The 23,544-nt window shown below is 55.3% G+C and overlaps 2 protein-coding genes across 2 annotated transcripts; one reads left to right on the top strand and one right to left on the bottom strand.

The window, feature by feature from the left end:
- The first annotated feature begins 431 nt into the window (after nt 1-431).
- On the top strand, nt 432-9,154 carry DOK1 (docking protein 1). Its single transcript, XM_081332646.1, has 5 exons — nt 432-640; nt 6,288-6,584; nt 7,314-7,410; nt 7,713-7,885; nt 8,107-9,154. The coding sequence occupies exons 1-5, from the start codon at nt 572-574 to the stop codon at nt 9,130-9,132; spliced, it is 1,662 nt and encodes a 553-aa protein (XP_081188772.1). The 5' UTR covers nt 432-571; the 3' UTR covers nt 9,133-9,154.
- Nucleotides 9,155-9,983: 829 nt separating this feature from the next.
- Nucleotides 9,984-23,223, bottom strand: M1AP (meiosis 1 associated protein; the record flags this gene model as incomplete). Its single annotated transcript, XM_081332647.1, has 10 exons — nt 23,202-23,223; nt 20,747-21,030; nt 18,742-18,927; nt 17,295-17,469; nt 15,247-15,426; nt 14,085-14,232; nt 11,039-11,180; nt 10,589-10,798; nt 10,360-10,503; nt 9,984-10,118 (listed from the first exon to the last, which is right to left on the bottom strand). Exons 2-10 carry the CDS (start codon nt 20,996-20,998, stop codon nt 9,984-9,986), a joined length of 1,572 nt encoding a protein of 523 aa, XP_081188773.1. The 5' UTR covers nt 20,999-21,030; nt 23,202-23,223.
- Nucleotides 23,224-23,544: the final 321 nt, after the last annotated feature.

The raw sequence follows: 23,544 nt of genomic DNA, 5'->3' as shown, positions 1-23,544 counted from the left end.
CCCCCCCCCCCGGTGCCTCGGGCCTCTCTCACTCGGTGCCTTCCCTTCAGTGGTCAACTCGGAGGGCATGAAAAGCGCCTCCCGGAAGCCCTTGGAAGGAAGCAAAGGTCCGCAGCTGCTGCTCCTGCCCCGGTTCAGAGTCCAGGAGGACCCTTCGGCTGGAGCTTCTCCTTTCCCTCCGCTTCCATCTCCTGCCAGGACAGAGTCGGGGCGGTTCGGCCGCCCAAGCCAGAGCAAAATGGGTCTCCCCCAAGAGCCTCTTGTCCCGGGTCTATAATTGGCCAGATCGCCCGGCCAGCGCAGCCTTCTGCTTCCCGAAGGAGCGCGTCGGGAACCGCAGCGCGGGTGAAGCGTCTTCCTTCCAGCCCGATTCGGCGCTTTGCACGCGCTCGGAGGCGCCTTCCTTCCGGGGCCCGCTAGCTGCGCGCAGCCCACTCCGGCGGCCGCCCCTGGCCGGGGGAGGCGGGGCGCGTGACGCGCCCTCGAGGAGCCCGCCCTCTTCCGACGGATCCGGAGTGGCTCCGCTTGGCCGTCGCCTGCCGTGCCTGGTCGCGCCCAGCCCAGTTTCCGGATGGACCCACCGGTGAAGTCGGGGCCGCTCCTGCTCCAGCAGCCGCCGGGGTTGCTCCTGGGGGCCAAGGTAGTCGCGCGAGGCGGGGATCTCCGGTCGGGGGTTCCGGGCTCCTGCGCGCCTTCCTCGTCGCCTCGCCCCCTCCCCTTCCCCTGCAGCCAGGCGGGAGGAACGGGCGGTCCCTTGCCCGGCAGCCGCCTCCGTTGCCTTCTCTTTCGCTCCCGCCGCGCGGGGGAAGCGCTCCCCCGAAGTGCGCTCGGCGCGGCGACCAGGCCGCCCCCTTTGGTCGGGAGGCTCCCCTGCTGGGGCAGAGCCGAAGGACGGTGGCGCTGCCCCAAACGGAGTCCCGGTGCCGCCGCCCGCACCCCTCCCTTCCTCCTTCCCGGACCAGGCTCCGCGCCGCTCGGAGCCCGGGCAGGACCCCTTCCGCTCTCGGGGAGGAAGCCCGGCGGCGGGCTCGCACTTCCTGGTTTTTGGACCGCGGGGCAGACGGAGCCGCGAGCCGTGCTAGCCTTTCCCCCCGCCGGTGCCCCGCCCTGGTGCCGGTTGGCGGGCTGCTGAATTCAGGACAGGCGTTGCTCCCAGGAGGAGGAGGCAGGCGCAGGGCACAGTCGTGAGGAAGACCCTCCTGCTGGGCTGCAACCCGGGGCGGGCTGGCCTCCACTTCTTTCCCGCAGCCCGCCTGTGGTGGTTTCTCGGCCTTTTGCGGGGGGGGGGGGAGAGGGGAGGGGGTAGAAAAACCCCACCTTTGGCTCTTGGGCTGAACCTGCTTTGTGTATTGGGTTGCTACCTGTAGAGCTTCCCACTGGATAGCGCAGATCGGGCTCTTCAAACTTCTGCAGAACCGGGGTGGGGGTGGGGGTTCCTGGCAGGTGGAGGGAGAGCACAAAAACGCAGCCAGTTTTCTGTCGCTTGAGCTTTGCTTCTTGCTTGGGGGATCCTTGAATTTTTCTTCGGCTGCCCTGTAGTACAACTTGTAAAAGTTTGAAAACTGCTAGTGTACACAAGAAATCTACGCAACAAGTATCTCCCTCTATTAAAGCAGTGCACAGTGTAAGAGAAAAACCATCCCTTTAAAAAAAAGGGGGGGCATGAGCTGACAACTCTTTGGGCCCAAAGATCTTCCTGAATGCGGGTGGGGAGGTTACTCTCATCCCTGCGCAGGGGGGGGGCTGGTTCTGTCTCCTGCACACGGGAAATGCAGTTCAGGCTCCAGAGTGGAAGAAAGCAGCTTTCTGGTCCTGAGGTTAATTCTGAAAGGGGCAAGAGGCAGCAGCCAGCTACTCACCCCTGTGGCTGGCAGGGGCTGTAAGGGCGTGGAGCAGAAAGCAGGGCTGCTTGTGGCTGCTTTGCCCATTTCCGGTTCTGGTATCCAGGTTAGGCCTTCCTTACCAGGTTGCTGTTCAATCACCGGCTCACTTTTTCTCGTGCCTCAGTCAAAGGTGACTATTGAGCTAGTTAACTTTTCACCTTCAGTTCTGAACTAGGTTGCTGGCTCCTCTTTTATTTTTTTAATCAATTTATATGGCCGCCATATAAAGGTAGATCAGGTCGGGGAATCAACTCCACAAGAAAAGCGGCTGCAACCGCTTGGCTCTAATATCAGAATCTTGCAAGTCTCCTTGTGCTGTTCCTTCTCCTCCTATGAATCAGAGGCTGCTTCCAAATGTAACTCCTTACTCTGGACTTAAAAAATGATTTCAGCTCCTTTTGCATAGTAGGTAACACCTTGTGCATATTTCTGTCATTATCCTTACTCTCTACTTCATGCAGCATCACCACCACACCACCCCTTTCTCACCAGAAGGCTTCTGGGTGCAATTCAAGGCGGCTGCGAAGCCCTTCCTTGCACTCTCTAAAGCTGCTTTTTGCCCCACTGGTAACATCTGGCAGATGGCTCTCCTGGTCCTGTCACTGAAGCAGTGCCATCTGGCCGGGGCAGCCCTTCCCTCTTGCAGTACCTGCCTTTTGGAACCGCATCAAATATGCCCAGCCCCCTTACTGGTTTTAAAAGGGCACGGGCCCCTTTCCTCAGGCCTTGAGTTGGGCGAGCAGGAGGTCCTCTGAAAGTTTCGGTTAGAAATGATGGTGTTTGGGGCAGAGGTTTGGGGTTTCTTATTGGTATTTTATCTGTATTTAGTTTTGGCTCTTATCTTTCCAGAGCTGGTGCAGATTTGAGTGACCTTAGAAATTTAATAAAATAAATCCATACGCTTTTGAGTAGTTACCACAGGGAAACCAGTTAGCTTTGGAAGTGGCAACCAGAACTTCCTGTTGGGTGAAATCATTTCCTGAGCAGCATTGATGCTTAGCCCAGAAGGCTGAGGGCCAGGATACATATCTGCACAAAGGAAACCTGGTAGGATGAAGGAGATGGTTGGTTGATATGGTACTTCTGAATTCAACCTTTGAAGGAAGATCAGGAAAGGGAGCGGTAGGGTGTTAAGAGGACAAGGAAGCAGGAATCTGCCAAAACGGCCAGTGCTCCCCAAACTCCCTTTAAGTGACTGCATCGAGCCTAGCCAGTACTCTGGGAATAGAAAGACAGTGAAAAAAGTGAAAAAAGAATAGAAAATAAAATAAAATAGGGAAGCAGTTTTATCCATCAGACAGAAAGGCTCTGGGCAATATTGAGTTGTAGCACAAAATCCGAAATAATTAATCCCTGAGGCCACAGATTATGTCCCAAATGTGGTTGTATTTAATCTGTAATAAATAGTACTGCTATAAATGACGATCCCCCACCCAATTATGCTAGGTAGCTTTGGACATGCCCCTCAGGACCGTTTACAAAATGTGAGAGCTACTGAACTGATTGGAAACTGATCACAATGGCAACAAACTTAAGACATAGGTAAGCCATAATAGCCTCGCTGATTTTAAAACAAGAACCTTCCCTAGAAGGAGCAGAAGGAAGCGATAAGGGACCTCAGCCTGTCTCAGGATGGCTCCTCTGCTGCCCGTGTCAAGCCCCTGCCTTGGCTGCAAAGCTTTTCATCTCGGAAGTGGAGACCTGGAAATGGATCCACTTTGGGGCAGGTATTAACACTAAATCCTTGCAGTAAAAAGGAGTAGAAGTTTTCATTGTCCTGTCCTGACATTGGTGATTTATGAAATTCTCAAGGTTCAGAATTAGTGGGGGAACATATTGGAGGAGGCCAGTTTGAGGACTCCACAAGGAGGAAACGGGCTTCTAAGTGGTAAATGCAATTCCCTGCAAGCAGGCAAGCAGGCAAAGTGTGTCCGGAAGGAAAGAGGTTCCTCATATCGCAGACAATGATGGCATCTGAGCTAAAAAGGGAAGCATCCTTGAAACCCTGTAAATGAGAATGTCCTCTGAAAATGGCGTGCTGAGTGGCAAGGCAGTTTTTTTCTCCTGCCGACAAACAGCTGATTTTGCCACCAAAGTAGGTTTTTTGGTGGCCCACTCCCTAGATTTGAATGGGAGCAACTACAAATGACCGAAGATGACCCTCAGATGACTGTGGACCTACTGGGAAGAGGAATCTCGATGGTCGCAGTTCTTGGTAGGAGTGGCCAGAGGCTTCAGTCTCCATCCTTTCCCTTCAGCTGTTGGTTACTCTTAAGCATGCCTCGGTTTTAATATCACGTTTTCTCTTTTCATTATGATCTTAAATCGACTGGTTGAATGCCAATTTATTCTAATCCTTGCTGGATTAATGTGAATTAGTATTTTTTTACCGCTTTATTTCGCTGTTGCAAAGCACTTTCAATCCCCATATGGGAGAATTGACCCCACCCCCTATTTCCACGAGAAGGGCAGATTCCACCTTGGGGGTAATTTGGAAAGACTAACGCTATTCTTTCTTGATCAAAATCTGCAGAATGATCCAAACTGTTTGACTGCCACTGTACTAAGGGACAGAAATAGCCACGAACGAGCAAGGGCCTGTGATTCTTGGTCTTTTGGCTTGGATGGGCAAGGTGACTGGGTGGTGGGATCATACTGTTTGTCCTCTCACTCTGGCAAGAGGAAGTGGTTCAGGACCAGGGCGAGGAAGGACAATCCGTAGTCTGGCCGTGGAATTGCTACCCCACAATGGACTGAGTTGCCAAGTTTTTTGGTTAGGGGATTGCACCAGCCATGAAAGAAAAATCCATCTGCCTTTAGATAGAATAGAGGGATCTAGATCTAGCAGTTGGGGAAGAGAGTGGTGGGCCATTCCCTGTTTCTTGATCTCTCTAGAATTAGAATCGGGATGCCATTGTCTACTCCGGCTTCTGGGTTTGCAGATGTTTTTTAAGAAATAGCCCCTAATTATTTGAGTGCTTTTTCTGTTCTTCAGTGGCTTCTGATTCATTTCTGAATCACATGCTTGAAAAAGGTGAGAATTATTAATTCTTCCACTTTTATTGTGCTTGCCACAAGCCATCCGGCAGGCAGCCTGATTTAAGATAATTCAATCCCTGCTGGGGAAGGATGAGGCACAGGGACATCTGTCCGATTACTGTGAAGAGTATTCTCCTTATCTGTGGATACACTGATTTGCTCAGAGTGGCAGTTCCTCTGGACAGGCCCACCTGAGGTGCCCGGCGTATATTATCTGGGATGAGTTGGAGTCTGACCCCCAGTGAAGTAGATGGGATTTTATGACATTTGGGTCCCTTCTGAGTTTTTATACTCGTCTGGGAAGCAGCCCCTGGTTGAATCCACACCATGGTGTCTGCTTCTCTGAGACAGGACAGGAGCTGGTTCCTTCAGCTCTAAAGGAAACAGTGGTGTATGCTCTCCATTTAGGGACGTTGTAGAGAGTTTGGTCAGGGAAAAGCCCCAGGAGATCCTGGAGGAAACGGATTATCTGGAGCCAGGCTTCAGGCTCCTCCTGGTCATGCTTGTTGATGATCTTTGTGGGAGCAGGAATGGAGATGATGTAGCCATCCTTGTGCTTCTTGATATCTGGGCAGCCTTCAAGGCCGTGGACTGCAGTGTTCTTCGGAAAAGGCGAGAGGGTTGGGAGTACTGGAGGGGGAAGAGGTCAAGTCCACAGCCCCTCACTTGTCGGGGTGCCACAGGGCTCCAAACTCACCATCTCAACATATCTACATGAAACCACTGGGTAAGGAAATGATCCATCTTGACCCCTTGGAGATCCCCTCCCAATCTCCGAATGAGGTAGAACCTCCTCAGGCTCAATCCTGGCACTACTCAGTGGCAGCAGAAATCTGGACCACCCATTCTGGGGACCTTCCGGGCTTCGTTTGAGATGGAGCTGCATTTCCTCATCCAAGACCGGTGCGCCATTTGTGGGTCTTCTTGGACTCAGAGCTCCTGCTTAAGGAGCAGGAAGCTGCCGGTATCATCAGCCTAGTGGTGACACCTCAACCCATGGTGACGGAGGGGTCTTCGTGTAGATGTTAGAAAGAGTGCCGAGCCCTGTGGGTGGTCGAGGGCTGCGTCTCTAGCTCCCTATCAACCCCAATTGGGATTGACCTTGGAGAAAGGAGCTGAACCGGTGCACAACTCTGCCGCCGGCCCCGAAGGATGCCCTGGTCGGTGAAGGCGGCTAGAGCACGAGGAGAGCGAGGATGGTTGCAGTGCCCCTGTCCTGCCAGACAGCATCCATGAGTGCGGCCAAGGCTGTCTCTGTCCCATCGGCAGGCCCGACTCCGGACTGAAAGGAGTCCAAGAAATCTTTTTTTCCTTTTTGGTTTCCCCCATTCCTGATCTGCTGTCACAGCCTGTCTTTGTTTGCAGCGGTGGAAGAAAAGCTGGTTTGTGCTGTACCCAGCAAGTCCTCACGGAGTGGCCCGTTTGGAGTTCTTTGACTGCAAGGAGGGGGCTGCTCCAGCTGACCGGATCAACACCAAGAGGCTGGACAAGAAGATTGTGCGGCTGGCAGACTGTGTGAGTGTGGCTCCTGCCCTGGACTGCACCCCCAAGGAGGGCTTTGCTGCCTTCTGCCTGGAGACCAGCAGCCGCACGTATGTCTTTGCTGCCGAGCCACAGGAAGCGGCGGACTGGGTGGAGAAGCTCTGTGAGGCAGCCTTTTTGGTGAGCCGGGGGAGGGGCTGAAGCAAAGGTAGAGCTAAGCATTCTGGGCATAGACCCACCCACGCAGGATGGCTTTAGGGGAGGGAAAGGGGGGGGAGGCAAGGCCACCCCACCGGCAGCGACAGAAGTCCATGGGAGGTAGGGAGAAGAAAGCCCTGAGAAATTGACCGGTGAGTTGAGCATGCAGTGTGAGGCTGAGAGGCCGAGCTGCGCCCTCCTTGCACTCTTGTGAGAGTCCTCCAGAATTTGTGTCACCAAGCAAAAGCTTCTGGGTTTGGTCAGACCCAAATTTAGCACTATGTCTAGTTCAGGGGACCTACTTTAAAAACCTGGAACAAGTTTCTGGCAAGGAACAAGCTGGATCAGGAGACCTGTGAGGAGACGGTGAAGAAAGTGGGTGGGTGATGCCAGAGCTCTCTCCAAGCATCTGGAGGCCTCAAGCCATCAGCTCCCATTCTGGAGTGCTAGGTGGGCCCAGAGACTGTTAGGAAGAGCTCCCGAGGGGCAGGATTGGCACCCTTAGGATCTGTTCATCTGGAGAGCTCTGTCTGGGTTGGAGAGCTTCATTGGATTTCTGCAGAGGGCACCAAATACCAGGATCTGAACTCTTGACACCAGAGCAGTTGCCAATCCTGTCAAGGCCTTTGGGCAACTGAGGAAGAATCAGCTCTTTTTGCTCAAGTGCTAGGCCAGGGCTGCCACTGAGACCTTTTGTGACCCTCATCGCAGACTAACCCAGGGAAAATGACCCCGTCTGGCACGGAGGCGGTTGGAGAACGGGACCTGGAAATGGCCACAAACTCCATTTACTGCTCAAGAGAAGAAGGTAGGACTTGAGGGCTGAGCGTGACCAGCACATCCCTTCTGTAGCTTGGATGGTCCAGCTGGTCCCCCTCAGCAGCTTTCATATAGCGGCAACACACGTGGGGGCGAGAGGTGGGACTGCTCCTGGTTTTCAAACTGGACCCTGCACTGGGAGCTACGGAGGTGGGCAGGAAGCGCAGGGTGCTCCTGTGAGTGCGGTATGTGCTCTCCCACCCCCACCCCTTCTACCAGGGATGGGGAGGTGGTGCCTGGTGGTCTCCCCACAAGGACAGCCGTCCACTCTGAGTCTCCCCTTGGCTGCAGTGAATGAGTTCTGGGTCACCGTACAGAAGACCGAAGCTGCCGAGCGCTGCAAGCTGCAAGGGAGGTATGTGCTGAAGGCCTCTTGGAACGAGCTCGTCCTGAGGGAGCCCCACTCCAGCCTGCCCCTCTACACGTGGCCTTATCGCCTCCTTCGCAGATACGGCAGGGACAAGGTGAGCTTGTCGGGCAGGAGAAGAGCTGGCCCTCTGGGGTTCTGCCTTGTTCCTCCCACCCCACCCCGAGATCTGGGAAGCAGGGAAAAGTTGGACTCGCTGAGCCAGAGGGAGAGAAACATATCCCAGCACTGGCTTTGTGAGGGAAGGCTCGTCAGGGGCTGCCCCACTTGCCCTGGGGTGCTCCTGGCTGACCACAGGGCCTCACTTCCCTATGGCAGGTGATGTTCTCCTTCGAAGCTGGCCGGCGCTGTGAATCCGGGCCCGGCAACTTCACCTTTGAGACCAAGCAGGGCAATGAGATCTTCCACGTGGTGGAGGCTGCAATTCAGGCTCAGAAGGCCCAGGTGGAAGAGCACCGGCAGAGCAGCAGCTCCCTTGAGATGGAGCCCCCGGGCGTCTCCTACCTCCAGAGTACCCTGGCCAACTCCCTCAGCCTGGAGGGGGAGGGCGCTGCTGCCTCGGAGAGACGGGCACACAGGAGCGCCCTGGCAGCCAGGCCCAGCGTCGCCGGGGAGGAGAAGGAAGCCGCCGTGCCCAAAGGGCAGAACCAATGGCCTCCCCTCTCCCTGTGGCCTCCCCCCTCTGGGAGGCCTGGCTCTTTGGAGGACACCACCAACGTCTACTCTGAGCCTCTGGATGCGGTGAAGGGCTCGCGGCTCCAGCCGGACTCCCTCTACGCTGACCCCATCGACAGCCAGCGTGAGGAAGAAGGGCCGGGCCGAGGCTCCAGCCTGCTGGAGGAGCAGCCCAAGCCATGGACCGGCGGGGGCCACGGGCTCCCGAGCGGCAAGCAGCACATCTACGATGAGCCTGAGGGAAGGGCCCAGTGGCCCACCCCCACTTCGGCCGCCATCTATGATGAGGCACGCCTCCCCTGTGAGGCCTGGCGGACTCAGGGCTTGGAGGGCCAAGCTGGCTATGAGTTGCCCTGCCTTCCCGGAACCGGCGATTATGCTGTCCCTGCCTTCTACCAAAAGGCCGGGCTGAAACCTCCCAGGCCGAGCCCTGCCCCCAAGCCCCCCCGAGCACACAAGAAGTCCGCTCAGCCAGAGGCCAGCAAGCCCAGAGCAGCTCCCACACCGGGCCCAGAGGGGCTCTGCAACAGCAACAACAGCAACAACGGCAGCGACCCCCTCTACAGCCGCGTGCTCAAACTGCCTTCGGCCCCCGGCCCCCTGGGACCCGAGCAGTCTGTGGACGAGAACCGGCCAGCCGCTGTGTACGAAGACCTGGGGGAGATCTGAGAAGGGGCGCTGGGCTGGAGCAGTCTATCCAAAGGCTCTTTCTGGGGGGTGGGGGGAGAGGACGCTTACGCACTCTCGTATGAGGCGGGGCGAGCCCCCAAAGTGACAGCAAATGCTGCCTCTTCTGAGAGGGCCCCACCCTCGCCTGAGGGCCCCACGGGCCAAGCCAGGAAGCCGCTGTACGGGAAGGCCCCTAAAGGTAGGATGGCGCTCCTGGGGAACCCACAGGGACGTCACTTCTTTGGGACTGCAGCCTTCAGCAGCGAGACCAGAAAGCCTCCTGGCACATTCCAGGCCATTTAGGAGGTTGCTGCTTCCTTTGGTCACTGCAGAAAACCGTGGAGAGCCTTTGCCGGGCCTGGCCTGTTTCCCTCCCCCACCTCCACCCCCGTGTGCCAGAGGCAGCCCGAGTGGTGGGCTTTGGCCCCTGGGACTGTGCCTGAGGGGCTCCTGGGGCAGCGGGAGGCATGCGGGGCGGGAAGGAGCTGAAGGAGACTCGCTCAGGCTGTCACAAGTGGTTTATTGGCGCAGAGGATGTGGCTGAGCCAGGCCGGAAGGGGGCAGAACAACAGAAACCAGGCAGTGCCGCAAACAGGCCCCTCCTCCCCTCCCACCCGTTTCCCCATGGAGCCCAGGCTGGGCACAGGCTGGCCCTGCTCCTGCCCAAGGCTTGCGGGGAACATCCAACCCCCCCTCCCCATGCCCCCTGGTCTGGGCGTGGGGAGGTGTGGGTTGCTGCCAAAGAAGCCGGCCTGGAGCCGGGGGCTCTGGTCCTTTTGGCAGAGGATGCCCTGTGGCTGTGAAGAAGGCAGGCTGCTTCCTCCGTGGCCGAGAGGCGTGGACAAAGGCAGCTACATCTTGGACTCTAGGACCGCCTTTCCTTGGCTCGGAGAAAGGGGGAGGCTGCCAGAGCCAGCCGGCGGAAGGCCCACCTGCAGCGGGGCCACAGTGGCCCTGGCCCTGCTGGGATGCATGCGGCCCCCCTGCTGTGGGGGAAGAACCACTATCACTGCTGGGGCAACTGCGGGGGGGGGGGGGGCTCCCGCCCTTCCTGCTTCGTTAGTAACGGAGCCAATCCCAAATCCTGGAAGGTGCCCCGGGTGTTGGGGGGGGGGCGGTTTGCATTTGCCCTCCCTAGCAGCCATGTTGGAGCCCGCCCTGCCTCCTGGGTTGCTTCTTTGCTGGCGGTCCCACGTTTGTCCCCTCCTTCCCCATGCCCCTTGGTACCTGGCGGGGCCACTGCCTTGGTGCCCAGCGCTGGACCCGGGAGGCGGGCAGGCGGCCCAGTCCCCTCTTCAGGGCCTGGTACAAATGACCATTTGCCAGCAGGGGATTGTAGCTTGCCTCAAGCTCCAGGCCGTTGAGGACACCCTAGAGCGGGAGAGGCCGAGTAGGTGCCCAGGGGAAGGCAGGGGTGCCCCTCTCCCTGCAGGGGTACCCTGTTCTCTTCGTTTACCTCCGCCTCAGCCAGTGCCGCTTCTGGCAGGTCAGCAGGGAGAGGAGGGAAGCTGCAAGGCAGAAGCAGCTCTCGGGCCACCACTGGGCGCAGCAGAAGGGTGGAGGAGTCCGAGGGCAGCAGGACCTGGAAGGTGCCTACTGCGAGACGTCCGCTGAAGTCTGGCCCTCCCCAGGCCTCGTACTTGGCAAGCAGCAGCCACTTCCGCTCCTGGAAGACAAAACCGGTGCCCTGGGTGTCGTGTTGCGAGTTCCCTTGCCAGCCACGTGCCAAAGAGGAGTGATGGGCGAGGTGCCACTGGCACACAGCCAGCAGTAGTCAGCCTGCCTGCCGGAGAACCTGTGGAGCTCTCCTATCTGCCCCAGAGGCTGGGTGGCTTCAGAGCTGCCAGCGGGACGGCCCTTCCCCCAGCCCGTCCTGCTGCAGACCCTCACCTTGGGACTCACTCACCCGCAGGCAGTGGCAGAAGGCTTGGAATCTCTGCTGGTTGGCCTCCAGTTCGTCCCAGCTCAGACGCCAGCAGGTTGTGGGCCGCAGGACTAGCGGGAGACCAAAAAGCAGGGACGCACAGACTCCATCAGCCTTCAGCGCCCTGCGAAAGGAAAGTTTCGCCAGTGGGAAGCAGGCAGTTGCTGCTCTTACGAACATCATGATGCCCCCCCCCCCCCGCAGGTTACTGGCTGGAGATCCAGGAAGGTGCGAAAGAAAGCAGATGGGTGGAAATGGCCTCCAGACGAGTCAAAGTAGAGGCAGGCTGCAACCCCTCTCCCCGCCTGGGGGCAGGAGCTTGTGCAGACCCCCCTTCGGAGCACGCTGCTACCCTGGCGATGGTGCTTCCTCTCCTGAAGGTGAGGACTGTCCCTTGCCTTGCAAATATGGCTGGCCAGGTTTAGGGTGGGTGGGATGAAAGCAGGGGGGGGGGGAAGGCTCATCCACAGAGGTTTGTTTACTCCCTTCTCTTATTCAGGGTGAAGGCGGCTTCCAGCAGGGAGGGGAGCAGCCGGTGGAGAGGGTGGGTTTCCTGCTCTTCCAGAGCTGGTTAACTGAACGATGCAAAGGAGAAGGAGGGGGGGGGGGGAAGAGCAGGCGGGTCGCAGGAAAGGAGAGCTGCAGAGCCCCAAATGGTGCAACTGGTGCACAAATGCTTGGAAATGGAGGGCAGACAGCCTCCTCCCCCATTCCCCGTGGCTGAGCTGTAAAGCCAGCGTCCTGGTCTGGGCCAGGCCTGGACATCCACTGAGGCAAAACCCCCACCCCATAACGGACATCCCTGACTGACCACGCAGGCTAGGTTTCCTGTCCCCTAGCGTGTCCTTAGCTTTATCTACGGCTGGGATGGAAATCGGTTCGGCCCTAAAGCGAGGACCATCCCGTTTGGGGAAGAGGAAGCAGTGCAGGAACTGGAATGCCAATTTCAGCAAAATAAGAGTTGGGGCTGCTCCAAGTTTTTCAAAAGAGCTTTTCTGTAATAAACCTCAAAAGTTCCTGATTCTTGCATGTCTGCTTAATTGCTTCCAGTCCAACCAGTGGGGAGGGCTTCTTCCAAAGGCCCCTCAGCATGCTTTCCTTGGTCTTCAGTTGGTCTTTGGGGGGATCTCCATCTGCGCTGCTCCACGGGCAGAGTTTGACTGCACCCGGACAGTCTGTTATGCAAGGCCCGAACTGGTGGGTCCGATCCAGGCTTCCCAATTTCTTCCATAAATATTACCTAGAGTGCTTAGATGTGGGAAAAGCTCAAGGTGGCCCATTCCGTCCTTGGAGGGGGCTCCCCCTGCTCACAGGCAGGCCAGCCTTTTGAACCACCACTGGACCGGTTGCTGCGCACACACACTGTGTGCTCTTTCAGACAACCAGCTGAAAAGCAGGGCTGTCAAGTTCCAGGAGGGCACCGCGGCTTCTGCCAGGAAGGACCGCGTGGCCACGCTCTCCGTGGGAGGAAGGCTGTGCCCTTTTGCCTTGGCAAGCGGCCGTCTAGAATCTTCCTGGAATACTTTCTAGCGCTGCCACCCGGTATATTTGACCCTGGGGTGGAACTGCCAAGAGTTCTGCCACTTTCCCTTTGGGGACAGAGTCCCAGAAAGGCCACTGAACCCATCTCTGCCCAGGTGCCAGCTGGCCATTCGGTGGGGGAAGGGAGGGCGCGTGGTGAGAGCTCCCCTGCCTCGGCTTGCTCCCGTCCAGCTGGTCACTGAGGCATCCCGAGCGATGGCTGGGCCCTGTTAGCCAGGTGCCTCCTCCCCTTGCCTGCCCAGGCCTGCTCTGAGCAGAGAGGTTGTGACGGGCCTGTGAATGCAAGGGAGAAGGAGGGAAGGCCCCATGCGCCATCGCCACATGCTGCTCATGGATGGTCCTGGGGTGCAGCAGAGGGGATTGCCTTGTCAGAGAGGCAAGCGGGAGCTCGGCTGCTTGGGCTGAGACATTTCCCACGTGCTGCTCTTCAATTGTGTGAACTGCTTTGTTAGACAGGCAGACTGCCGTTCAGCTATCTCGGCACTGAAAATTACGCCAGGGTGATAACTTGGCACTTGAGGAAGGTGCAACCGTGAGGAAGAGTCCTTCGCCGGATGCCGATCCCTGAATCAAGCAGGCCGGCCCATCTCCCAGCCCAGAGTTAAAAGATCTGCCGCTCTTTGCAGCCCACTTTCCAGAGGAGGAAAGCTGCTGCTCCACACTTGCCAAAGGAGGAGTCCCCTGGCTGAGACCTCCTGCTCCTCCTGTTCTAGGAGGAGGAGGAGGAGGTCCCACTCCCAGCCAAAACTGAATTATTTATGAAAACAGTGGTACTGCCAAAAATAGCTCTGATGTGCCACTGAGCGCTGGCTCTGGAGCAGCTTCTCCTGGTGACAGGTGGGGTGGGGGGCCGACGCAAGCCTGGGCTGGCTAGAGGTCTGCCATCCATCTATTTATTTTATTTTATTTTAATTCCATTTATATCCCGCCCTTCTCCGAAGACTCAGGGCGGCTTACAAGCTTAGCAGTAGCCTTCATTCTATGTATATGCCTGCTTATTACGGCTTTCATACACCCCCCCCCCAAGCGGCATTATTACAAAGTCAGCTTAATTGCCCCCAACAATCTGGGTCCTCATTTTACCTACCTCGGAAGGATGGAAGGCTGAGTCAACCTTGAGCCTGGTGGGATGCGAACCTGCACTAATTGCAGGCAGCTGGTGTTACTTAAGGAGGCATTAGCCCACTGCTCCACCAAGGCTCTATGAATCTATGAATACTATCTATGAATACTTCTGAGGCTACCCGTGAAATTGATATTCTGACCACCAATCCCTCCCCTCGCCCCCAAGCGTGTGACGCACAACGCAGGGATCCCGTCTGTCACAGCCAAAGCCAAAATGACTGCGGAGTGCCTGCACCAGATTTGCACGAATGGGGGGGACGCTGTTCACCGCTCTAACCGTGCCATCATCGGCAGTATTGTCAAACGTCCTTGTCAGCAAGCAGGTGTAGTGAGTCACAGCGACCCTCACCCAGTCAGGTACCTGAGGATTCTCAGTCTGCGCGGGGCCAGGCCGGGTGCCATCCAGAAGGGACTGGCAGCGTTGTCCGTTCCTCCTGTTCCACCCTCACAAGCGGCAGGAAGCTGGGCAGGGCTGAGAAATCTCTCCTGGACATCACACTTCAGCCATGCTGCAGAGGCAGGAGAGCAGAGCAAAGGGCCAAAGGGTCACATCGCTGAAGCTGGCGGGCCGGCCTGTTGTCTCTTTGTCCAGCAACGCCTTAGCCCTGGGTTTCCTTTGCCCAGCTGAGCCTGGGGTGTGTATGGGGGGGGGGCGGCTCAGCTTCCCATTGTGCTGCAGTGGGAGAAGGTGGGAGCAGGCAGGAGCGGATGCCCGGACTCGAGAACCCGCCGCCCAAAGTCACAGCCGGTGGCCCAGCCTCGTTTCCCACAGGGGTCAACCAGGTGGCCGGCCCCTGAATCTGAAAGGGCTTTCCTGATCTTGTTCCAGGGGTGGCCCAAGCCCCATTTCCAACTGCTTAAAATGGTGGCCTGAGCCAATTCCGAAGATAGGAAGAAGTCCTTCCTTTAATCTGGATTTGCTTTCCGATTTTCAGCCTTGCAGGAGGATCCCACTCCAGAGAGAGGATGGATTATTTCTAAATTAAATACATAACTAAAAGGAAGGAGATGAATTGAAAAAGAACACCTGCAACTCGATAAAGACTAGTATACTTGGCATCTTTCCTGAGCTATAGTTGCAGTCAGCCTGTTCCCACCACTTTTGTTAAAAAAAAATGTGACAAGCCTGATTTGGCCAGAAAAAAGAAAGACGAGGACCTTGGCCGGGATGCGGCCTTTTGTGAGGGAGGCTATTTCCCAAGTCTCCCCTTCCTGAGACAGCCCGTCAGGGGAGCAGACGGCACCCTTATGCCCTTAGGGAGTCCTTTCCTAGCTTCTCTGTGACAAAAGATGCGCTGACTCAGAAGTGCACAAAAATATCCTGAGCCAGGAACACACAACACTCGAGTCTCTCGCAAGCAAGAAAACGCCTTGTGCGTTTATCATCCTGGAGGGTAAAACACCATTTCTTGCTGGCCTCTTCTATGGTTTGCTGCTTTCGTTTACTGTGACTCTTTGCCAAGGAAACAGCACCGAAGTGTCACAGATGCCCCCGTCAGCACCTGAGGGCCAGGGGAGATTACCTGCATCGCTGCTGGGTGCCCCACGGCAGCCGGGGGTCCTGGCAGGCAGCAGGAGGTGAAGGTGCTCTTGATCGGGAGCGTGGTGGACGTGCAGCCAGGCTTTGAAAAAGTCCTCTAAGGCCACCACATCGTTCTCCACAGTGTGTAGATCAACCTCCGTGTTCAAGACTGCGGTGCTCTCTGCAAGGGAAGATGAGATTAAATAGGACATCTTTAAAAAGGCAGAAGAAAGTATGTTCTTCCTGTGCCAACGCAGAAAGCTCAGACTGTCCGAGGAGCTGCTGATCCAGTTCTACAGAGGAGTTATTGAGTCTGTCGTCTGTAGCTCAGGAACTGTCCGGTTTGGCACAGCAACCAAGGAGGGCAGGTACAGACTTCAAGGGATAGTTAGGACTGCAGAAAAAAGCAACTACCAGCAGCCTGCCTTCCGTACTGTAGACTGCACAAGCCAGAAAGGGGGGCTGTGAAACTGTCTACAGACCCCTCCCCCTCACATCCTGGAGATAAGGCTGGACGGTGCTAGTGTTGTGATTCAGGGTCAGCCTGTGGGTTCGGCAGTTGGGTCGGACGACTCAGAGGAGGAGGGGGGTGTTGAAGACCTTGCTGAGGGGGTTGAAGATCTTGCTGATGATAGCCCTCAGCCAGGCCCCTCCCACTTGGTCACCACGGAGACCCAGCTGTGTGAGCCTGACAGTGTGGATGAAGATGACCCACAGCTGGCCCTGTTCAAGGACGCCCGACGCAGGAGGCAGTCAATTAGGAGTAAACAGAGGAAGGCAATGGGGCTTCTCGGAAGGAGGCAGAGAGAAGCCACGCCCTGAACTCTATATAAGGGGAATGTGTGGGGAGGGCTGGTTTGCTGAAGGCAACCGCTCGGATAGTGTTTCTTAAAGCTCCTGTTTCTTGGTTCGTGTCTTGTTTGTTTTTGTAGTAATAAATTTGGCAGCCGTAATTCCAGCCTCTTGCTGTTTGTAAAGGGGTTGCCTTTTCTGCAGGGCCGGTAGCAGGCTGGTACAGAACAGCTAGAGGGCATGGCACGCCAAAACAACCAGGCCCTAAGACTCCCTTGGGCTCCATTAACGGAACCAAGAATCTAGATCAAGGGTTAGGACAGGGCTGAAGAAATGGTAATTACAGCTGGTCCTGGACGTTACAGCTGTTGCAGTGCCCTTGTGACCACGTGATCGAAATGGGGATAGCCTGCAGCCTGCCTGCATTCAGAGCAGGCCTCGGTAGCAGTGGGAGGAAGAAGAGGCCGAAGCTCAGCCGGGGGTGGCTGCATGGTAGGTGGCCGCACAGAGAAGGGTGACCCCTTTCTCAAGCGGCCGTCATGGGTCTCAAGAGTTGGTGAGCCGTATGATCCTACACTGATGACCGACCTGTGTCAAATGAGATGCAAAGAGGCCTTGCATTCAGAGGGGCTTGAAGAGAGCAACAGTATTATGCACAGGGGTGCCAAAGATTCTGATTATTGGTACAGACTAATAGGATCAGAGCTAGCAGGGACTAATGGGATCCTGGAGTAATGGTGTTGACACAGCATGAAGCCGGAACAAATGATTTCAGCAGGTGGCAACAATCTACTGCTATCCAGCTGATGGCAACAATCAGCACCTTAGCCAGTTTTTAGATTCACTCTTTCAAAAATGAAAAAAAAATATTCTGAATCAATTCCAAAATTAAAAATTGAGCAAGTACCTTTATTAGATCAGGTGCAATGTACTAACAATTGCGGCATGCTTCAGGTTCTGCATCAACAGGTTGTTACAAAATGAAAGAAACGGTGGGCAAGAGAAGAAAGACCAGGTTTGGGGGCTGTGGGAGCTTCTGCCACTTGCTCTGGCAGTGGGAACAGCCAATTTAATGCCAGTCTGCTTTTTTGGGAGGGTGAGAGATTTCAAGAAGGGACAGAGAACGGCTGATATTGTCATGGGTTTTAGTGCTCAGATTCCATTTCTGGTAGGTTCTGTAGACTGAATGCACTTATCAGGGTTAGGTGTAACTGGTGTCAGATTTTCCAATTTCTAGGCATAAACTGCTGTACTCACCACTACTGCTGCTGGATTCATCTCTGCCCCACCCTGCCCCGGAGGGTTCCTGGACTGCTCGCTGAGAAATCTCAACCACCTGTAGTTGGTGGAGGCTAACCAGGTCAATACCCTGCAAGCCAGCATCCAGTTGGTTGGCTATTTTTCTGCTGGGCTGGCTAGTCAGGATTGTAATCTGGAAGAAAAATCTTAGTAGTAGAATCTCATTCCTAATTGACAGCACACTCACTCTCCTCATGCGATCTGCCCCAAGCAGAGCCTGGCGTGATGGCTGCTCCCCAGTCCTCGTCACGCCTGCTGGTCTGAGCTGCACTGGTGACCGGTTGGCTTCTGGATGCAACTCAATGCACCTTTACAGCCCTTCACAGTTAGGACATGAACCTCTGCTGGATGCCTTATTCCAATAACGTCTGTCTGCCCCACCAGATCAAGAGGGGCAGGCCCCCTATGTCCTCTCACTCAAGCCGCGCTACATGCCTTCTCTGTCTTTCCCCCCTTCCCATGAAAGAGTGCATTTGGCAAGAGCTGGCTGTTAGGAGTTTGCATGACTGTGTTTTTCCCTTGAGGTACCAAATACAGTAAAGAAAGATGTAACATATACATCATTCTGCACAATTATTACTATTGCAGCCTACAGATAAGGGATTGTATGCTGCTCAGGGTTGGTTCTGATTAGAGCAGCTTATAAGCCCTGTAAACATAACAATACTGTCGCAGAACAATTAACAGTCCGACCAGAGGAGGATGGACCGTGGTTCATTTGCATGGCCAATATCAAAGAAAAGAAATCCAAGGCATGTTCTATAGTAAAACTTTTAATGAGAAAACAAAAGACCTAAACCGACTGCATTCTCTCATCAGGCAGAAGAACAAAGTAAAAAAGAAAAACTGTGAGAACTTTTTCTAGGCATGCGCACAAAACTTTTTAAAACCAAAACATAGCTGGACATAGCTGGAGTCACTATGGTTACATGGTAAGATAATACACAGGTGCAGAGCAGAAAGACATGTACAATTAGAAATGAGCGAAGCTGGCAAAACTAAAAAAAACACGCAGTGACAAATACATCTCTTTCAAAAGGTGGAGGTGGCCATTACAATTATTTTCTTCTAGAAAAATTCATTGTAGAAACATGCAGAAACATTTCTGAGCAGCCATTGGGTGGAACTGTGAAACCAACTCTAAATCCACAAAACTGGGAGAACTCTTGGCAAACTTTTGTCCAAAAGATAAACTGAATGCCGTTGCCCAAAGCATTATACCTGATTTTACCCAAAGAACAGTAGCAGGGTTTGTTCGTGACACCCCCATGGGGGATCCTGGCAAGGGCAGCATTCTGCTGATGAGATGAAGAAAGGCCCTTGTGCAATTCTGCCTTGTCTCCGCTTTGGGCCACTCTTCAGATGCACTTAGACCTCCGGCCTTTTGGCCGCGCCCACTTCTTACCTCCACAGAAGAGCTGCTCAGACAGGCTCCGGCCATGCCTTGACCAGTGTACTGTTTGAACTGCTGCAGTCCATCCAGCACTGCTTGAACCACAGCGTCTTCCTTGGGCTGGAACACCCCTTCTCTGGGCAAGGCCCCAAGCTCTCCAAAGCAGCTCTGCAGCCGAGCAAAGCCTCCTTTAAGAGCCTGCTGAGGGAAAAATGGGGAAAGAAGCACAGACCGCTTTCCTATTTCTAGATATCCCAGAGAAGAAGGCACCTCCACCACCATCTGTGCGACACCCCCCCCCCCTCGGCTGGATCTGAGAAACGTTGCTCAAATGTTGGTTACGTGGAACTACTTTTGAAATCAGTGTAAAATGTAGCAGAAAGAGGTCACCCATGTTTGGGACTAAATACGTTTGTCTGAAAACTATGTTTTACATCAGAAAAAGTTAAAAGGGACTAGATGTCATAACGCACCAGGGAAAATGCGACACGATGGGGAGTGAAAACCAATGCAAGAACTCCACTAGTGGAACATTGGGCTTTCCACCTTGTTAAGGAGGAAGGGACAAAATAAGAAAGGCGGCACTGAAGCATTTAAACGTCAGGAGTGAGCTTGTCTCCGTGAGTCAAACAAGGGGGATGCTACGGAGGTATAATAACCCTGATTTTAGCCAAGCCGAATCCCACCTCCTGGCGTGAGGTTCCTCCTGGGATCCAGACAGTCCTCACTCTGCTATTGGTTAGAGCAGCCCTGGCAACCCGGCTCTTCTCCACACCTCTGGCAGACGAGGCGGAGGGCGAGAGCGCTTGCTTCACTCCATCCAGCCTGGCTGGCTCGCACTCTATCACTTTTCACTGGCTTCACTGTAATTTATTTGCCTTATTGCCGTGAGCCACCCAGAGGTGTTCAGAATCGGGTGGCAGACAAGTTTAAATAATAATAACTCCAACACATCTGGAGCAGCACTTGAATACCATTGGGATAGACGAAATCACTATCAGTCAATTGTAAAAGGCAGTTTTACATTGAAAGAGACAATAAAAAAGTTAAGAAAGAAAAAGACCTCGCCAACAGCCAACACCCAAATAAGAAGGGATTAACTCCAGACTAAGGAGAAAAAAAAGCCACCCTTATCAAGGAACTACCATGGAGGAAGCCACACGCCCAGCAACACTGGCAGCGCAAGCTACTGTATATTATTAACAGGGAGCAAACTGCACTCTCCTTTGCACTGACAAGTGTCAGGTGGATGATGGAATGTCTCCTTAACAAAGAAGCTCAGAGAACACCAATGACTTCAAAAGTGAAAGTTACAGAATGGATTAATAAAGACTGAAAAATGACATAATTAACAATAATCTTTAGCCAGACTGCTTAGGAGAACCATGTCAGTCTACGGTCACCAAAAATGAGGTACAATCTGGTAGCACCCTTTCTGACTAACACATTTTGTCAAAAGATGTCAGGTTTTGTGATTTGCAGCTTGCTTCATCAAATACATTGGGTGGCTATATTAAAGCGAGTAGTGTGATGGAGAATTTGCATCTTCATTACCAGCCTGTCTTCTCCTCCTTTCTCTGTCTCCCCACATTAAACCATTCCTCATCTTTACCTGGACAGAATGTAGCTTAGTGGGCGTACTTGATAAACCAGAGCTGGAAGCCCAAGTTTAACGTACAAATGAAGATTGGAGCAGGCAAAGAATGGCATCACACCCAAACGTGAGAAGATGGGCTTATGGTATGAGCTTTACCACAACAAAAAGTAGCCACCAATGCGGAACCCGAGTATCTTAGGCCTTTGGACTGCCAGCCACCATGGATATGGAAACACTAAACTCTTAAGAGATCCATAAATGTAACCTACAAAAGCTCCCAAGCAAGATAAATCAGACTCCAAGGGACCGAAAGTCATATAAAAGCAGAATAATAGCTAGCACTAAGGAAAAAGTAGAACAGGGGCCTTCAGATATTTCACTCAGCTGCAGACGGGCTTGTGTGTGTGAGGGAGCACTCACCACGAAGGGCAGCAGGCATTCCTGCTGGTTCTGGACCACGTAGAGGCTGAATGAAGGGATGCGGGGTGGGCCTGTCAGGCTGCAGGCTAAGCAGAAGACGTTTTCCAAGGCTTCACAGAGTTTGCGGCAGGTGTGGTCCCAATGGGGAGGATGGATGTCTACCACCAGGATCCGTGGAGATTGCCTGGAAGGAGCAGTGGTGGTGGCAGGGCACTTCTCAACAGCACTAGGTCTTTGTCTTCCAGGACTCATGGTTTCCTGAACACAGTTTAGATTGTGGCTGTCTGGAAAGTAGAAGTCAAGAGCTGACTTTGTTCTCAGTGCATTGTCACCCATGAAGGCAGATATAGAGGATGCCAGAAATGTTGGAGGGGTGGAAGAGGAGCATCTGGGTGCAAAGATTAGCAGCTCCAGACTGGATGCAGGTCAGCACCCCATCTGTCCCAAGAGAGTAAACCGTGAGGTACGAATGCGGGCATTGTATGCAGCGATTCCTACCTTCAGGTTTGTTCTATCCGGTCTATCCCAATCTGTTTATACGGCCACTCCCAGGATTCTTGGCCTGAATAGTTAAGGGGGATTCTTGTTGGGAGTTTTGGGTGCTACAGTCTCACCATATCTGGGGGTTCTTCCATACAAATCTACAATTCCAAAACAATTCTATCTGCACAGATTAGGTTTAAGCATTACATAAACCATGGTTTGCTTGCTCAAGATTTGTTGAATTGCCTGGGTTCACACGTTACACCAACCCCAAATCAAAGAGTGATTTGTGAACCCCACTGCACACATGGGACAGTTAATTCCAAACTGCCAAGAGAACAACCTGACTGTATTTTTGTCAAGGCCGGGGCAGCTCAACGAGGAGGATTGTCCAGAGAGCCGTTGAGAGGAGATCTTGTGCCTCATCAGACCCTACAGAAGAGAACACTTGCAGCTCAGCACTGACCTGTGGGGGCCTTGATACTCTCTGAACTTGGTGCTTAGGACTCTAATTTATAAAAATAAGAGCAAACTCCCCACTCCCTTCTAGCACTGATGATGTTACCTAGTTTGGCAGTGAAAGGTCTGCCGGAAAACCACCAAGCGCAGAGCGCACCAAGGAACGCCCCCCCCCCCCACCACACACAGACCCTTCCCGTCTCCCATGTCTGAACTAGGGGTGCATCTGGAGGCCGCTCACACGTTCACCTTCCAAAGATTTGGACTAAAAAGCCTGCATTTGTATATAGGCGGCCTGTGTGGCACAGGGGGGTGGTGAGGGGGGTTTTCAGGCCGGGCCGGGTGCCGCCCCCCACCCAGCCCAGCCAGTCCAGAGGGAAAAGCCTGGGAGGGAGGAGGGCCCGGGCCTCGAGGCTTTTCTTTCGCCCGGACGAAGGGCGGCCAAGAAACGGGCCTCCCTTGTGAATCTGTCCCGGGCCTCGGGCTGCGTGTGTCTGTCTTGCGGGCCGAGGAGCGGCTGCCGCCGCCGCCCCACCTTCTCCGGAGCGGCCTGGCCCGAGAGAAAGCGCCCCGGCCTGGCCCGGCGGGAGAGGCCGGGCCCTGCGCTCCGGGGCTGCGGGTGGCGGCGGGCAGGCCTTCTTTAGACCCCCCCCCGGGGAGGGCGGAGGGCCGAGCTTCCCCCGGGCGCCGCCGCGGGAGTTGCGGGCGAGGAAGGCCCAGCCCGCCTCAAGGATGGGGGGGGCGATGTCGGCGGACGAGGAAGCCTGTGCGGCGCCCCCCCCGGCCTGGCAATTGCCCCCCACCCGAAAGGGCCTCCTCCCGCTGGAAGGCGGGGGGGGGGTAGGCGGGCGGCGGCAGAGGCAAGGATACGGCCGTCGGCGCCTGCCAGAAAGCGGCCCTCCGCCCGGCGCGGCCCGAGAGCGAAGGCTTGGACGGGACCCCCACCACGGGGCAGGCTCCGCTTCCGGCTTGCCGGACGGGGGGGGGTCTATCCGGGAGGGGGGAGGGGCGGCCACCCCGAGGGCGGGAAAGGCGCCCCGGAGACCCGCCGCGCAAGGAAGCGGGTGGGCGGCAGAGGGCGAGACCGGGGAGCCCAGGAGGCTCCGGCTTTCCGCGGGGGCAACGGCCAAAGCCCCCCGCGCAGAGTTGGGCGGCAGCCGTTGCTCCGAGGGGTCGCAACAAGCGGCCCTGGTCGCGGAGTTGCTAGAAAGGCGAGCCGAAGCCCGGCCGGTCACCAGTTACGGGGCAAAGCCCGGAGGGTTCGTCGTTCGGCCCTGGAAGGCCAAATCTCCCAAGGGCTCCTCCTGGGGGTCCAGGCGCCTGCGGGGACGGAGGGAGGGGGGGGTTGCCTCCAGCGACCCGGAGGACGGACCGGCTTCTGGCTCAGCCGCTCCAGAGGCCGGGACGAGGCAGCCGCGGGCTCCGGTGCAAAGGAAGCTCGCTCGGGCTCCGCAGGAGGAGCCAGCTGCATGCGCCGCTCGGGAAGGGGGCTCCTTCTCTGCCCGAGGCTAACCGGGGGTTGCAGTGCAGCGTCCTTCTCCGGGGCCCTTTTCCTTCGGCTGTAACACGAGGCCCTCCCCGTCCCTCCAGCCGTTAGATGCCTTTTGCCCTTTGGCCTCTGGGCACATCAGCAGCCGGGCAATCGTTGTTCCGCTTCAGCCCAGCAGCCTCAGAAGCATCGAAGCTGCTGCTCCCATTTGACCTCAGCTTCGTAGCTTGAAGTTTTCTGACTTGGGAGGGGTTATGTTGATATTTTCCTGGTTGTTAATATCCACCTGATTTTCTTGGCTGAAAACTGAATCCATATCACTTTCTGATGGATCATGTTTAGTCTTTACACTTGCCTTCTGGATCAT

The sequence above is a fragment of the Vipera berus genome (genome assembly GCF_964194415.1).
Source record: "Vipera berus genome assembly, chromosome: 7".
NCBI lineage: Eukaryota > Metazoa > Chordata > Lepidosauria > Squamata > Viperidae > Vipera > Vipera berus.
Note: the sequence above shows the minus strand (reverse complement) of the source record. Positions and strands in the feature narration are given on the sequence as shown.

Coding starts and splice junctions, on each gene's coding strand:
- DOK1 (XM_081332646.1), top strand. CDS start 572: ATGGACCCACCGGTGAAGTCGGGGCCGCTCCTGCTCCAGCAGCCGCCG. Junction 641..6,287: donor GGTTGCTCCTGGGGGCCAAG/GTAGTCGCGCGA, acceptor CTTTGTTTGCAG/CGGTGGAAGAAAAGCTGGTT. Junction 7,411..7,712: donor TTACTGCTCAAGAGAAGAAG/GTAGGACTTGAG, acceptor CCTTGGCTGCAG/TGAATGAGTTCTGGGTCACC.